Source organism: Haematobia irritans, chromosome 1 (genome assembly GCF_050003625.1).
Source record: "Haematobia irritans isolate KBUSLIRL chromosome 1, ASM5000362v1, whole genome shotgun sequence".
Taxonomy (NCBI): domain Eukaryota; kingdom Metazoa; phylum Arthropoda; class Insecta; order Diptera; family Muscidae; genus Haematobia; species Haematobia irritans.
Genome location: NC_134397.1, coordinates 19,588,158 through 19,604,235, shown reverse-complemented (window position 1 = coordinate 19,604,235; position 16,078 = coordinate 19,588,158). Strand labels below are relative to the sequence as shown.

The following is a 16,078-nucleotide window of genomic DNA, read 5'->3' as shown; positions in this document are numbered from 1 at the left end:
TTTCCTTAATTAAATTTTCTTATTACAAATATTTTATTATTTTTTATCGGGTCTGTCAAAAAAAGATAGGAGTCACTGTTGCAATAGGCATCCCTCAATTCTTGGACTGTAGTCTGGAAAGCTATCCAAGGTTACAGAAGACTTCTAGGGCTTATCACCGAATATTTTTTAATTCGTCCGATTCAAATATAATGTTATTGGGTATTAAGTCCGAATCCTTAATTTTCCTTAATTAAATTTTCTTATTACAAATATTTTATTATTTTTTATCGGGTCTGTCAAAAAAAGATAGGAGTCACTGTTGCAATAGGCATCCCTCAATTCTTGGACTGAAGTCTGGAAAGCTATCCAAGGTTACAGAAGACTTCTAGGGCTTATCACCGTTGTGGGGCATGACAGATTACCCTCGATAGTTCTAACCATAGAATGGTGATGTGGATATGATACGTTTACCATAAATTCTTGATCAGGGAGAGAATCTATATCAATATAACCACGTTCGCTCTGCCTGCCTGTCGGTTAGTCTGTTGTAATAACGCTACAGGCTTCAAAAGTGACGCTATTGTCCTGAAACTTGGCGCATGCAGATCAAGTTCGAATATGGGCTATATCGATCCAAGTTTTTATATAGGCTCCACATAGGGATGCCAGATTTTGAAGAGGCAAAAAGAGCACATTCAGCTTATAAAAAGAGCACATACGAAAAGAATAGAGCACACTTTTTCAAATAAAAGAAAAACATTTATTTCCAATTTATTGAAATATAATTCATTTAAACATAGCAAAAAGGTTCATACCATAAACATAAAATAACCCACTTTCAACTCAAGCTAATTTTCTTACAATACTTTTTAAGTCATTTTTTGGTGTTTTTGTGAAAAACTTTATTGAAGAAGTTTGTTTACATTTAGAACAGAGTACAAAGTGAAGAAGCAACATCTTCTACGACTCTGATATATAAAGTAACTATTTAATTTGAAAATAACACTATTTAATTAGAAAATAACGGCTAGGAAAATCAATTAGTGCGACATTTACTGAAAATACAGTTACTTTTACCATTTATTGAATCACGCTTGATTAATATTTGTTGTGATGCAAAAAAAGAGCACTTTTGCGTGCTCTTTTGGCCTGTCTTGTTTTAAGAGCACATTTTGTAAAAAAGAGCACATGTGCTCTTTAAAAGAGCACGTCTGGCATCCCTAGCTCCACATAAACCGATCTCCCGATTTGACTTCTTAAATTTCTGAACACTGCAATTTTTATCCGATGTACGTGCAATTGAAAATCCATATTTATTATAGGTCCAAACATAAGTGTGTCAAATATGGTGTGTATCGGTCCATGTTTTGATATATCCCTCACATAGACCGATCTCTCGATATGAATTCTTGAACTTCTGAACACCGCAATTTTTATCCTATTGGGCTGAAATTGGAAATCTTGATGAATTTTAAGTCCACGAATATACCCTGCCAATATTTCAAAGTTCCATTTCATCCTCATCGCTACCACAGACTCGTAAGTGACACTACAGCAATCGCCAACAGTGATGGGGGCAGCATATCAAAAAGTATGAAATGTATGTATTTTGCCGTCACTATTGTTGCAAGAGCCATTTTATATTTTGTGAAACACCAAGAGCAACTATCATCTTATAATTTATTTAAATAAAATCGATAATGAAGTGCTGAAAGCATAGTTATTTCGCTTAAAATTGTAAAAGGTATATTGGTGAACAATTTTTGACATCCCAAATGGAATAAAGTGATTGTTTTTCAGATATTTTACAGACACGCTGCCTCCATCGAGAATAAACACTGGCTGATAGACGCTGCAAACATGTAACTTGCCACTTGTAAATCAACATCATTCTATTACACTAGGTCACAAATAACAACATTTTCTCTCTTATTTGTTTCTAGCATACTTTTTCCCATTGATTTTGACCTACTAAACACGCAAATGAGTTTTAAAAATTTTTCTGTCGATTGGTTTTCGAGATACAAATTTTTGAACTTTTTTTTTTTAATTTTTGGAGGTACACTTACAATTTTGAGCATATCTTTCGTCTTCGTCTACAACTCATTCTCAAATCGGGTAAGTAGTTTTGATGTTGGCGGCTTAAAAAGGTTTTAGTAAAAATGTGGCAGAAAAAACCATATAAAATATAAAACACGATGCTAACAGCAATTTTTTTTACGTATAGCGGGAATTTTTACAAAGAAAATAAGCCCTTACTTAACAAACTCTGACAACAAATAGCGGACTTATAATTTTTTGGTAAAAGACCGAAAAGACCAAATCAACGCCCAAAAGAATGAGTAGAAACAAAGATATAACTGTACATTTTATGCCATGTGGAAAAACAGCTGACTTCTTCTTTTTGTTTTCAACAAGTGTCTAAAATTATAACAAAATTGCTGTTAGCATCGTGTTTTATATTTTATATGTTTTTATATGGTTTTTTCTGCCACATTTTTACTAAAAAAACGCCGTTTTTAAACTTTTTAAGCCGCCAACATCAGAACTACTTACTCGATTTGAAAATTTTCAGAGAATGAGTTATAGACGGCTCAATTTTCTTTAATTTGAGTAGTAGTAGGATCAAATAGGTCAAAGAAGACGAAAGATATGCTCAAAATTGTAAGCGTACCTCCAAAAATTTAAAAAAAAGTTCAAAAATTGTATCTCGAAAACCAATCGACATAAAATTTTTTAAAACTCATTTTCGTGTTTAGTAGGTCAAAATCAATGAGATAAATTATGCTAGAACCAATTCACAAAACGACTGTTGGCTAGTGTTATTAATAGGGCTGTTTTCTTTTTGCACTGGATACCCTAAGCAGTCACGGACTAAAAGAAAACAGAGTACTCGTTTATCCAGGACATCTCCAAAAAATATGCAACACTGTCATCAGCTGTTTAAAAACAATCACAGAAAATAAGTGAAATCTTAAATTTTTAATGCTCAAATAGTTATAAATATGTACCGCTGCGATTATTCATGACACTGTATCACTTTGAATTTCATGATATTCGATAAATTAGTCACAATAAACTGCTATTGTGAATCTAAAAAGCGTCACTTTATCAAAATGCAATCTGGTAGCACCGACTCGACTTGCACTGATGAGATGTTCTGGATAGAACACCTGTGCAACGATGTTCTGGATAGCCCATACAAATGCTGCATCCAGTGTTAAAAGAAAACAGCCCTAATGAAAAAATTATGTTAAATGTGTTGTGGTAGTGGTATAAATTAGCGGTGTGCACGTGAGTAATATTTTGACCACGCTCACGCACACTCTCGACGGAAAAATCTTATTCACGCACACTCACGCACGATATTTTTTGGTAGGACTCACGCATTCTCACGAAAAGAAAATTTGTACTCACGCACGAAAATCTTTTAAATATCGTGACTCACGAAAAATATAGTGACTCACGAAAAATGTCGTAACTCACGAACAATTTTATGAGTAATTTACCTACAGAACCTGACTGAAAACATGAGTATGATTAACATCGAGATCGTTATAAAACTCTTAACACCTAGGATATCACAAAAATTATAAATGAATTCAACTCCTAAGCATTTTATGTTCGTAAGCGGGATTATTTTCGTGAGCGTGTTTTTCCGAAATTCGTTACTCACGCACGCTCATGAAGATATTATTTTCGTGAAACACGCTCACGCACGACATTTGGTTGGTTAATCACGCACACTCATGCCGTTTCCCTTAGCGTGGCTCACGACGCACGCGTGAGTCACGCAATTTCGTGTCACGTGCACACTTCTAGTATAAATGGTATATTTATTAGAATTTATAAATTTTTAATCAAATTAATAAACATCTAAACAATCGTGTTTTACTTGACCATAATGATTCTTTTACAACTATCTTAAAATTCATTTTTTCTGATTGTTTGAAGGGGCTCTTATTGGTGTCGTTCTAAATTTATTAAAAAAGGCACCTAATAATTGCACTCATGCGATACTTTTATGTAGTAACTTGGCGTTGTACAACTTCTCAATAGTGACGGTGCTTTTCCGACGTGTTTTGGATGTCGTATACGATTGTGTTCGCCGTCCAATTCAAAAAATGTTGGCAGTGTATTTGGTTACGTTGGTAACTATTGGTTACATAGGTTACTATTGGTAACTAAAGGTGTGTACTATGTTCGGTTTTCGCGATTACTTTTCTTTAAATAATCAAAGTTGTAATTGATAACAAACTTATTCCTGTAACGTCTTGTCGAAATCTAGAGGAACAAGAAACTGCGCATCAATTGAGTCAATTTATCTGCTTTGTATTGAGCTGTTTTAATAAAGTAACCACGAAAATTTCAACGCGAAAAGCGAACATAGTACTTACCTTAACATTAAAATGTAAACAAAACAAATTGATAATATTTAATATCTTTTGTTTACTAACATTAAATTTGCAAACAAAACTGACATCTGCATGTACGTGAACTTTGTTGTTTTTATTTTTTTGTAATACTGCAACTACCTGGGAATTATTTTACCATGGCACCTACCTATATTAAAAATATCGATAAATATCGATTTAAGATTTATCATCGAGTTATCGACAATTACTTTTTCATAGTAAAATATCGAAGCAAAGCATTCGGTCTCTGTCTGCTAAAGCATCGCGTTGTGTTGTATTTCTTCCAGAACAATTAGTGAACAAGTTAAAGAAAAACTAAAGATTTCTTATAATTGAAGACACTTTCAACTGTAAATTTCATCAAAAACTTGCTTTATCAGGTAAATATCATCTATTTATCGATGGAAAATTATAACATTTCCATGTGAAATGGATAGTTGTGGGGGAGAAAAGAAATTGTGTATAATTTGATGTCGCGAAAAAACAAGGCCATTGAAAGCAAAATGGCGTCGGAATATTTTGGCGTGCTTTGAGATTTAGGGGTTATTGGTCTATCTATAAAAAAAACTAAACTAATAAAAATCTGTTTATATTTCCTAATTGTGTATACAATATTCATTCAAACGTAAATAATAGATAATTATATTTTATATTCCAAAAGATGCGCCCGGTGTATTTGTTTTAAATTACCGGTTTTTAGTACCTGCAAATTTCTTTGTTTCCTTCACTTGATTGCATTTCCCAATGTGCGTATGTTTGCGTGTATAATGTTAGATGATGTGCGTGTGTGTATACAGAAAAAGGAAAAACATTGTGTCGCCTTTACAATCCCTTTGGGGTGGTTAAGGTGTAGGTTTTTTTATGAAACTGATTTTCCATTTTACAAGGATGCATTGATAGCTATTTCCCACTTGAAAAGTTAGTCATAGAAAAACATAGAAAATTGCTTACGTGTGTAGTTTTTTTTGCTCATCTCAAACCACATTGTGTTTACTAAATACCATATTAGGGTTTTTAGGTGTTAAGTTACAAGATAATAGATGAAAATAATTTATAATTTATAATTTTTTAATTATTTATTTTTCATTTTTCATTCACTTGGTCTACCAAATTTTGTTTGCACAATTTCCACTGGCACACCTAAAAGTATCTATGTGGATGGGCAAAATGTAACTCCAATCTAACTGGTTATTAAAGGGTGATTTGTTAAGAGCTTGATAACTTTTTTTTTTAAAAAACGCATAAAATTTGCAAAATCTCATCGGTTCTTTATTTGAAACGTTAGATTGGTTCATGACATTTACTTTTTGAAGATAATTTCATTTAAATGTTGACCGCGGCTGCGTCTTAGGTGGTCCATTCGGAAAGTCCAATTTTGGGCAACTTTTTCGAGCATTTCGGCCGGAATAGCCCGAATTTCTTCGGAAATGTTGTCTTCCAAAGCTGGAATAGTTGCTGGCTTATTTCTGTAGACTTTAGACTTGACGTAGCCCCACAAAAAATAGTCTAAAGGCGTCAAATCGCATGATCTTGGTGGCCAACTTACCGGTCCATTTCTTGAGATGAATTGTTCTCCGAAGTTTTCCCTCAAAATGGCCATAGAATCGCGAGCTGTGTGGCATGTAGCGCCATCTTGTTGAAACCACATGTCAACCAAGTTCAGTTCTTCCATTTTTGGCAACAAAAAGTTTGTTAGCATCGAACGATAGCGATCGCCATTCACCGTAACGTTGCGTCCAACAGCATCTTTGAAAAAATACGGTCCAATGATTCCACCAGCGTACAAACCACACCAAACAGTGCATTTTCGGGATGCATGGGCAGTTCTTGAACGGCTTCTGGTTGCTCTTCACTCCAAATGCGGCAATTTTGCTTATTTACGTAGCCATTCAACCAGAAATGAGCCTCATCGCTGAACAAAATTTGTCGATAAAAAAGCGGATTTTCTGCCAACTTTTCTAGGGCCCATTCACTGAAAATTCGACGTTGTGGCTCGTTAGTAAGTCTATTCATGATGAAATGTCAAAGCATACTGAGCATCTTTCTCTTTGACACCATGTCTGAAATCCCACGTGATCTGTCAAATACTAATGCATGAAAATCCTAACCTCAAAAGAATCACCCTTTAGATATGATTTTTTTTGTATAAAGATATAAAAGAGCCAGTTGGTTATCGTTAAAGTCAATATCCCATGGCATCCATGTTGGTTGGTCGTCTTTTTCACTCTACAGTTTTAAATGAATCTCTCAGAGGGAATACGATTAAGAACTTTTTAAACACACTCGACGAGATGTCTCATGGTATGAGACAAGTGGTCAGATTTCGGATATTTTTGTTAAGTTGCTGGATATATGCTAGGACTTGGAATAGTAACGATCTACACTTCTAAACAAATTGTCTTCACCAACGAATAATGGTCTTCCAACGATTCCTATAGATCACCGGTAGGAATCGTAATCAGGTGCGTGAATGATGAAACTAATGAGGGGACACTTCCTTCAGTTAATAGTTTGGGTGGTTAACCAAAGCTGGACTTTATCACTTACTCGTGGGTCAAGGTCGTTCAATGCTTTATCACTGAAATCATTCTGGACGTTTGTAAAAGATGTTCCTTTTCTAATTTCCAATAAAATCCGTAATAAATCGCATAGCAGTCTTCTGCAATGAAGTTTTGTTACTGGATGTTGATGCTGGGAGTCTAAACACACTCGACGAGATGTCTCATGGTATGAGACAACTGGTCAGATTTCGGATATTTTTGTTAAGTTGCTGGATATATGCTAGGATTTGGAATAGTAACGATCTACATTTCTAAACAAATTGTCTTCACCAACGAATAATGGCCTTCCAACGATTCAGCAGGAATCGTAATCAGGTACGTGAATGATGAGCGACCTCTTTTGAATCCGAAACTAATAGTTTGGGTGGTTAACCAAAACTGGACTTTATCATTTACTCGTGGGTCAAGGTCGTTCAATGCTTTCTCACTGAAAGCATTCTGGGCTCTTGTAAAAGATGTTCCTTTCCTAATTTTCAACAAAATCAGTGGTAAATCGCATAGCAGTCTTCTGCAATGAAGTTTTGTTACTGGATGTTGATGCTGGGAGTCTAAACGGCCCTCCATTAGGGGTCGACTTCACGGTTACCCCTCGACCCATAAATAATCTACCATCATTTGGACAATATTTTACCAACAAGCTACCAAACAAAAGAATCTCATTTTGTCAAAATTTTATTTCTATAGAAAATTTTGTCAAAATTTTATTTCTATAGAAAATTTTATCAAAATTTGATTTCTATAGAAAATTTTATCAAAATTTGATTTCTATAGATAATTTTATCAAAATTTGATTTCTATAGAAAATTTTGTCAAAATTTTATTTCTATAGAAAATTTTGCCAAAATTTTATTTCTATAGAAAATTTTGTCAAAATTTTATTTCTATAGAAAATATTGTGAAAATTTTATTTCTATAGAAAATATTGTGAAAATTTTATTTCTATAGAAAATTTTGCCAAAATTTTATTTCTATAGAAAATTTTGTCAAAATTTTATTTGTATAGAAAATTGAATTTCTATAGAAAATTTTGTCAACATTTTATTTCTATAGAAAATTTTGTCAAAATTTTATTTCTATAGAAAATTTTGTCAAAATTTTATTTCTATATAAAAAATGTTTTCTGTAATTTGTATTGATTCATTTCGTGATAACAACTCCCTAATACGAATTATTACCTTTTTGCAGACTTGTCCCCAAATAACAGCACAACAAAATGTCCAACGATCACGATAATCAAAATGATGATAGTCAAAACTATGACGACAGTCAATGTGACGAATCTCAAGAAGAGAATGAATCACAAAATGACGAGAATGGATCACAAAATGAAGATGATGGTGGTGATAATGATGAAGGTGGTCCTAAATATGTACGTTTACGTGGTCTCCCTTGGTCGGCCACACATAAAGAAATTCTAGGTTTTCTACGGAATGTCAATGTAGTTGGTGGTGCAGAGGGTATACATTTGATTACCAGTCGATGGGATGGCAAAAATACTGGAGAAGCCTATGTGGAAGTTGAAGGTCAGCAGGATGTAGCCGCTGCATTAAAATTGAACAATGCATCAATGGGACATCGTTACATTGAAGGTTTGTTTGGAAAAAAAATGATCATAATTAAATTGAAATTTTTCTAAAATGCTATTATAAAAATATTTACAGTTTTCAATGCTGACGCTTCGGAGGCCAAGGAAGCCATGAGGAAAACTACTAACCATGGCAACTCTTATGTTGTAAAACTACGTGGTCTTCCTTACTCGGTTACCGAGCAACAAGTCGAGGAGTTTTTCAGCGGTAAGTTTTTTATTTAATTAAATTTTAAACATTTCTACGTAGTTCTGTACTCATTATATTTTTTGTATTATTTTAATTTTGTTAATTTAAATTGTTGTAAACAAAAAAAGAATGCATGTTTTCATTTGTAAGTAATAATACTACTGGCATAACGTACATACAAAGCTCTGGGCAAAGTGTTTTACATGCATACATGACCATACACCAACCCTCTTCTTAGGAAATGGGAGCCGCAATCATTGGTGGGAACATTTTGCTGTGTCGTCTCTTTGCATATGTTTGAGAGCAATGTTTCTCAAACCAGGGCTTAAATATAGATAATATTTAAAAAAAAAAAAAACATTTCCAATAATTCTTGTTAATTTTTCTTCTTTGGTTGGCAGTTTTAGTTGTTGTTATATGTACAAAGAGAAAGAAAATCAAATATTGATTCAAGACCTTGACAGAAATGTTTTGTGTCTGGATCGATGATAAATCTCTGAAAAATTAAAAAAAAAAACATTGTTTTCCACAACAATTCCTCTATATATAAAAATTGTTGGTTTAAGTTTTTGTTATTATTCTTGTGTTGTTATTACCATTGGGCAGGGTTGGAAATCAAAGCGGATCGGGAGGGCATTGTATTCGTTATGGACAGACGGGGTCGTGCAACTGGGGAAGCATTTGTTCAGTTTGAAAGCCAGGATGATACTGAACAGGCCTTGGGACGTAATCGGGAAAAAATTGGGCACAGGTGGGTTCTTTTACTACTTCATAACTAAACAATAAAAAAAACAAAAGAAAAGAAAAATACAATACAAATAAAAAATAAACAAAAATCTACTATTTATTTATTAATGTTTTATTCTCAAATTCTACTAATAACAATTCAAAATATATACTATAGAATTTATATTAATCTTAAAAAAAAATACATAAGTAAATAAAAATACGGTTTCTCCAAATTCGTGAAGGCGCTTTGAGCAAAAGTTTTTTTGTTTTCTAAGCTTTTTCTCTTTTTCTATTAGATTGGGCTTGACTAATGTTTGCACACACACACAAATTGCATCCTGGAGGAGGTTTACTTAATCCATCTCCTCTATTGCAACAGTGACGCTGCGCCTTTTTCCCATTTATATATGTGGCATAATAGTTTTGCCCATAAGAAAAAGGATATCCATCACAATGAAAAACAAAAAAACATGTAAAAAAACATTTTGTTAATGTTTTTCTTTTTTTTTTTTTAATTCACATCTAGGTACATTGAAATTTTCCGCAGTTCTATTGCTGAATTAAAACGAACAGTTAGCGGCAATGGTCGCATGGCTCCTTATGACTTGAAAGATCGTGGCAGTAATCGTGGCGGTAACAACGATTTTGGTGGAAATAATCGTAATCGTAAGTATATTTTATGAAACCGAGTTATTTATTTATGTAAAATGAAGTGAAAATGCCGATTTTCCGACTTTCTAAATGTAAAAAAATTCTGAAATAATCGACCAAATTTTCATTATTGAAATGCCGACACCTTTCGAGCTTTTCCAATGGTTGTCAGCAAAAAATAATGTACAATCATACGCACGGTTGCCACGGTTGGTAGAATTCTACCAAAAATTGTAGACTTTTTACTGTTTGGTTAATTGGTAGATTTTTCAAAATATTCCTCTTTAACAAGGGCATATCACCAATTTTTTTTAACAATAAAATTTTGCAAAAATTTTTTATAGAAATAACATTTTGACAAAATTTTCTATACGAATAAAATTTTGCAAAAATTTTCTATAGAAATAAAATTAAAAAAAAAAAATTATTGAAATCAAATTTTGCAAAAATTTTCTATGGAAATGAAATTTTGACAAAATTTTCTATAGAAATAAAATTTTGCAAAAATTTTCTATAGAAATAAAATTTTGACAAAATTTTTTATAGAAATCAAATTTTGGAAATTTTTTTTATAGAAATCATATTTTGTAAAAATTTTCTATAGAAATAAAATTTTATAATTATTGGGTTTTTTTTTCGTTTGGCTTGATGTCATGATAAACGAAAAATGCTGTTGTAATTCTTTTTCATTGTTTTATTATTGAAATATTGCTAGCATTTTTCATTTATCATGACCTCAAGCCAAACAAAAAAAAACCAATAATTATAAAATTCCAAAGGTCAACTAAGAAAACTAAATAAAATTTTGCAAAAATTTTCTATAGAAATAAAATGTTTATTTGTTGTTTTGATCTCAGCTTTAAAACCACTGTGTTGACTAAACTACAAGAGTAGCTTAACCAACAGAGGAAAAGAATGTTTGTCAAATTTTTTTGGGCAAAGCCCTATAGACTGGAAGATGGTTGGATGGACGCACGTTTCGGAATTACCACATTCCTCATCAGCATCCTCTACTTGCAGCAAAACTATCCGGCTATCATAAACCTTTTTTCGGAAGGTTCAAGTGTGGTTCACCATGGGTTTAGTGAACTGCCTGAATTTATTCTGATAATTGGTTGATACACACAAAAAATTATCACCAACATTTTTTCAATTAAGCACTTAATTGAATTTGGAAACGGATTCAATTAATATGTTAATTGATTCAATTAATTATTTAATCAAATCCGAATAAAAACCAATTAAAAAAATGATTGATATTTGTTACGTTTCCAATTAAAATATTAATTGATTCAATCAATTTGTTAATCAATTCGGAAATAATTTTAAATTACAAACGTGATTGAAATTTTTTCCGTTTCCAATTACACGTGTGATTGATCCAATCACCTTTGTGATTGAAATTGAATAATTTTGAGCAATGGAAAGAGCGAAAAGAGAACAAGAGAATGGGTATTTATTCAACAATGTATGATGGAGAGATCAGTCTGTGGAAGTAACTCGTAACGAACGGTTGGTTTTTTGTTTTTCGCGTAAATTGAAAAACATGATTGGCGACATTCTGTCTGCTGCATTCAATATGTGTGCATAAATATTTTGAACGCAACAACAAATCATAGCAAAGGGTTGAAATAAATAAAGTGTGCAACAACAAACGACCACGTGGTAAAGGTTTGAAAAAAATATATGAGAGAACGCATTTGAAATTACCTGTGTTTGTGTTTTGTGGTATTGTAAAAATGGAAAACAATCTACGTTTATTGAAGGTAAGAAATTGTGACATATGTATACGGGTTTCCATTGAAGCCTGTTTACATTAAACGGACTAAAATAATATATTTTTTTTATTCATTTCTTTTAGCGACCAATTTTATTTTGTGAAATTGACCAATCACTTGACCATCAACTCCATCATTTTATCAAATATATAAGAATATGTTTGCAACAAAAAAGTGGGTACCGTCTTGATCTTTTAAAATTATAAATTTTTTTCACTCTTAGTTTTCTTAAAACCAAGAGCGGTATGGGTTTGTTGGAAGATTCACCTTGAAGTTGGGAAGTGGCGTTGGCATTAAATTGCATTTTTGCTTTACCTGCCTTTTTCAGTTTGAACCCAAGTAGAGAGCAGTATATCTGATATATAAACTAATGAGCTGAATTATGTAATGGTAAAAAAGTTCTTTCTTTTGGATTTAAAAACATGAAAAATATCCGAAAATAATAAAAATATGTATTTTCCATTTATATTTTTTTCTATTTCCAGAATTTACGAAGTATCATCAATATAATACCAAATACTACACTGTTTTCCCATTATGTTTGTCTTTCATTGGTTCAAATTTTAATAGACGATTTCAATGTGTGGATTTTGGAAAGGAATTGTTACTAAAATTAAATTACCGAGCTCCTTAATACACCTTTTTATGCTAAAAGACTACAACTACAAAAGAAGATTATAAATCTGTAACCTGGAACTAAGAATTGAACTTGATATTCTATGCAGGTAATGTTTAACAAAATTAATTTTTATTTGAACAAAATTAAATTCAAATTATTCTAATTTAGCTTACAGGCTGCTGAATGATTGGAAATCTAGGCGCATCTCCATATTAGAAGGAACATGCTAACATGGTTATTATTATAATGATTTATATAATTTATTTTTTCGCTCTATAGTTGTTATTGATAGTAATTGTATTAGTAAGTTATGTTAGAACAAAACACAAATAACAAGAACCAAATTTATTTGTCTATTGCATAATTCAAAAAATAATAAAATATTGAATATGTTTTATAAGAAACACATATTTTCTTTTATTTCAAATAAAACTAAATACGATTTTGGGGTCGCAATATATAAATTTTTTGATCGAAATTTATAGCCAATTTCAATTAATTATTTAATTGAATGAATCAAATAGTTGATTGATTTTTGTCGCGAAATTAATTAAAATTTTAATTGATTCAATTAAAACTGTGATTGAATTTTATGTTAAAAATCAATCACGTTTTTAATTGATTCAATCACACAATTAATTGATTCCGTGACAAAAGTCAATTAAATTTTTAATTGAAAATCGTGTTGGTTTTCAATCAAAATGGGTGATTGATACTATCATTTTCGTGATTGAAGACATTTCAATTAAAAAAATGATTGAATCCGCGATTTTCGTGATTGAAATCAAAAAAAATTTTTTTGTGTGTAGTTTTGCTGCAAGTAGAGGACGCTGATGAGGAATGTGGTAATTCCGAAACGTGCGTACATCCAACCATCTTGCAGTCTATAGGGCTTTGCCCAAATAAATTTGACAAACATTCTTTTCCTCTGTTGGTTAAGCTACTCTTGTAGTTTAGTCAACACAATGGTTTTAAAGCTGAGATCAAAACAACAAATATGATTGAAGTTGAAGTACAAACCCACAATAAAAAACAACACACGAAATAAAATTTTGCAAAATTTTCTATAGAAATATAATTTTGACAAAATTTTTTATAGAAAAAAATTTTGTTGAAATAAATATTGCAAAAATTTTTTATACAAATGAAATTTTGCAAAAATTTTCTATGGAAATAAAATGTAGACAAAATTTTCTATACAAATGAAATTTTGCAAAAATTTTCTATAGAAATAAAATTTTGCAAAAATTTTCTATAGAAATAAAATTTTGTCAAAATGTTAATTCTCTAGAAAATTTTAAAAGGCCATACACTGGCTAAAATATCACAATTGGTTAGATCCTAGATGCTCAGTTTTGTAGGCTTTCATTTTAGTTTGAATTATTTTTAACATTTCCCTATATCACATTCAGGTGGAGGTTGGGGTGGCGGCGGCGGTTTTGGATCGGGCGCCAATAATACCCTCGGCTTCAATAATATGCCAAATTTCGCTAACAATGGTAATTTCGGTAATTTTGGCAATGGAGGCGGTGGTAACAATGGTAACTTCGGAAACTTTGGCAATGGAGGAGGTGCTAACAATGGTAACTTTGGAAACTTTGGCAATGGAGGAAACAGTGGCAACTTTGGAAACTTTGGCAATTTCGGAAATAGTCCCGGCAATAATGGAAATTTCGGAAACAACAATGGTGGAGGCGGTGGTGGCGGCGGTTTCAATCGCTTCAATAATGATTTTGGAGACTTTGGTAATTTTGGAAACAATCGTGGAAATTCGGGCAATTTTGGTAACTTCGGTGGCAGTAATAGTATGGGCGGCAGCAATGGTGGTGGTGGTGGTGGTGGAAGTGGTGGCGGCAATTTTGGTCCCATTGGTGGAGGCCGTGGTGATGATATGTATGTGGTACATATGCGTGGTTTGCCCTTCAGTTCATTTGAAAACGATGTCTTTAAGGTATGAGAATATAGTGATGATAATTGGTAACTTTTACTAATTCGACTTTTTTTTTATAAATTTTAGTTCTTCGATCCCATACGCCCAGCCAATGTCCGCATCATTTACAATGACAAAAATCGTCATAGTGGTACAGCTGAAGCATGCTTCGAAACCTATGAAGATGCCCAAAGAGCTATGAAACGGCATCGAGAACAAATGGGTTCTCGTTATATTGAATTGTTCTTTAATGGCAAATCCAAGAGTGGTGGTGGTGGTGGTGGAGGCGGTGGTAACATTGGCCCCATTGGAAATAATTACAGTTCGGGAGGAAGCATTGGTGTAGGTGCTGGTGGTGGTGGAGCCCCCTTCCAGAGGCGCATCTAAAGATGAGCCAAGAATAAAACAACCATACACACACACACACAAACTCAATTAAACTGCACCACATATAATGGCAAAAATATACACCTGATTTCATTACATTTTGTAAGCTGTCCATAATGATAATAACGAAGATGATCTACATTAAATAATTAATTCTCCTGTATATGGCTGGCTTGCTCTCTGGCACTTTACTATACTACATGATTATTTTGATTCTTATGTTTATATAGATTTTAATTTAAGCGTATATATGACTACTACACAATTTATACATTTCACTTTAATCTCTTTTACAACAACAACAATAACAAAAATGGAAAAAGTCTGATGAAGGATATAATGCCAGTATCCCTTTCCCTAAAACATGAGAAGAAAAGAAAAACAAAAAAATATTGTAAAAGCCAATCCTAAATCGAGTAATTCCTTTTGAAAAAAAAAATGAGACATTTGAACTTAAAAACCGAAAAAAAAGTTACCATACCTAATAATTTATCTTATGATTTTAGTATTTCTCTAACTTAAGATTTGGAAATGAAACACGTGTATATTTCGAAATGTACACAAGTAGTAACGGGGGAGAAATTAAAAAAAAAAAACTTTCCAAGGGAGGTGAGATTTATTCTTAAATCAATAACACTGGAAAATAATTACAATTAATTTAAAATATAAGAATTTTAACGTATTTCGAAAATAAAAAAGAAAACATTAAAATTATATTGGTTTGTGCAAATGTTTTATTTATAATCTTAAGGTTTATAATAGTTTTATTTATTTTTATTATATTATTTTTTATTATTTTATTTTTATTTATTTTTATTTTTTAATTTTATTTTGTTTTTAATTTTTAATTAATTTTTTTATTTTTTAATTTGTTTTTATTTATTTATTTTTTTAATTTTTTAATTGTATTTAATTTTTTTATTTTTTATGGAACGCTGTTCCAACAAGATTTTTAAGAAATTTAAAAAAAAAATATATAATCTAAGGTTTATAAGTTTTATTTTTTTATTTTATTTTGTTTTTATTATATTATTATTTATTATTTTATTTTTTAATTTTATTTTGTTTTTAATTTTTAATTAATTTTTTTATTTTTTAATTTGTTTTTTATTTATTTATTTATTTAATTTTTTAATTGTATTTAATTTTTTTATTTTTTATGGAACGCTAGTACAACAAGATTTTTAAGAAATTTGTTTAAAAAAATTGTAGACCACCATGGCTACAATTCTTGCTATACATACAAAAAGC

At 31.5% G+C, this 16,078-nt stretch overlaps 1 protein-coding gene across 2 annotated transcripts; it reads left to right on the top strand.

The window, feature by feature from the left end:
• The first annotated feature begins 4,634 nt into the window (after window positions 1–4,634).
• Window positions 4,635–15,541, top strand: glo (heterogeneous nuclear ribonucleoprotein glorund). 2 transcript variants are annotated; one of them, XM_075289515.1, is made up of 7 exons: window positions 4,635–4,777; window positions 8,144–8,547; window positions 8,620–8,751; window positions 9,340–9,484; window positions 9,989–10,128; window positions 14,037–14,461; window positions 14,528–15,541. In XM_075289515.1, the coding sequence occupies exons 2-7, from the start codon at window positions 8,172–8,174 to the stop codon at window positions 14,825–14,827; spliced, it is 1,518 nt and encodes a 505-aa protein (XP_075145630.1). In that variant the 5' UTR covers window positions 4,635–4,777; window positions 8,144–8,171; the 3' UTR covers window positions 14,828–15,541. The 2 variants fall into 2 exon arrangements, with proteins under 2 accessions (XP_075145630.1, XP_075145629.1); XM_075289514.1 differs by having other exon boundaries at window positions 13,923–14,461.
• Window positions 15,542–16,078: the final 537 nt, after the last annotated feature.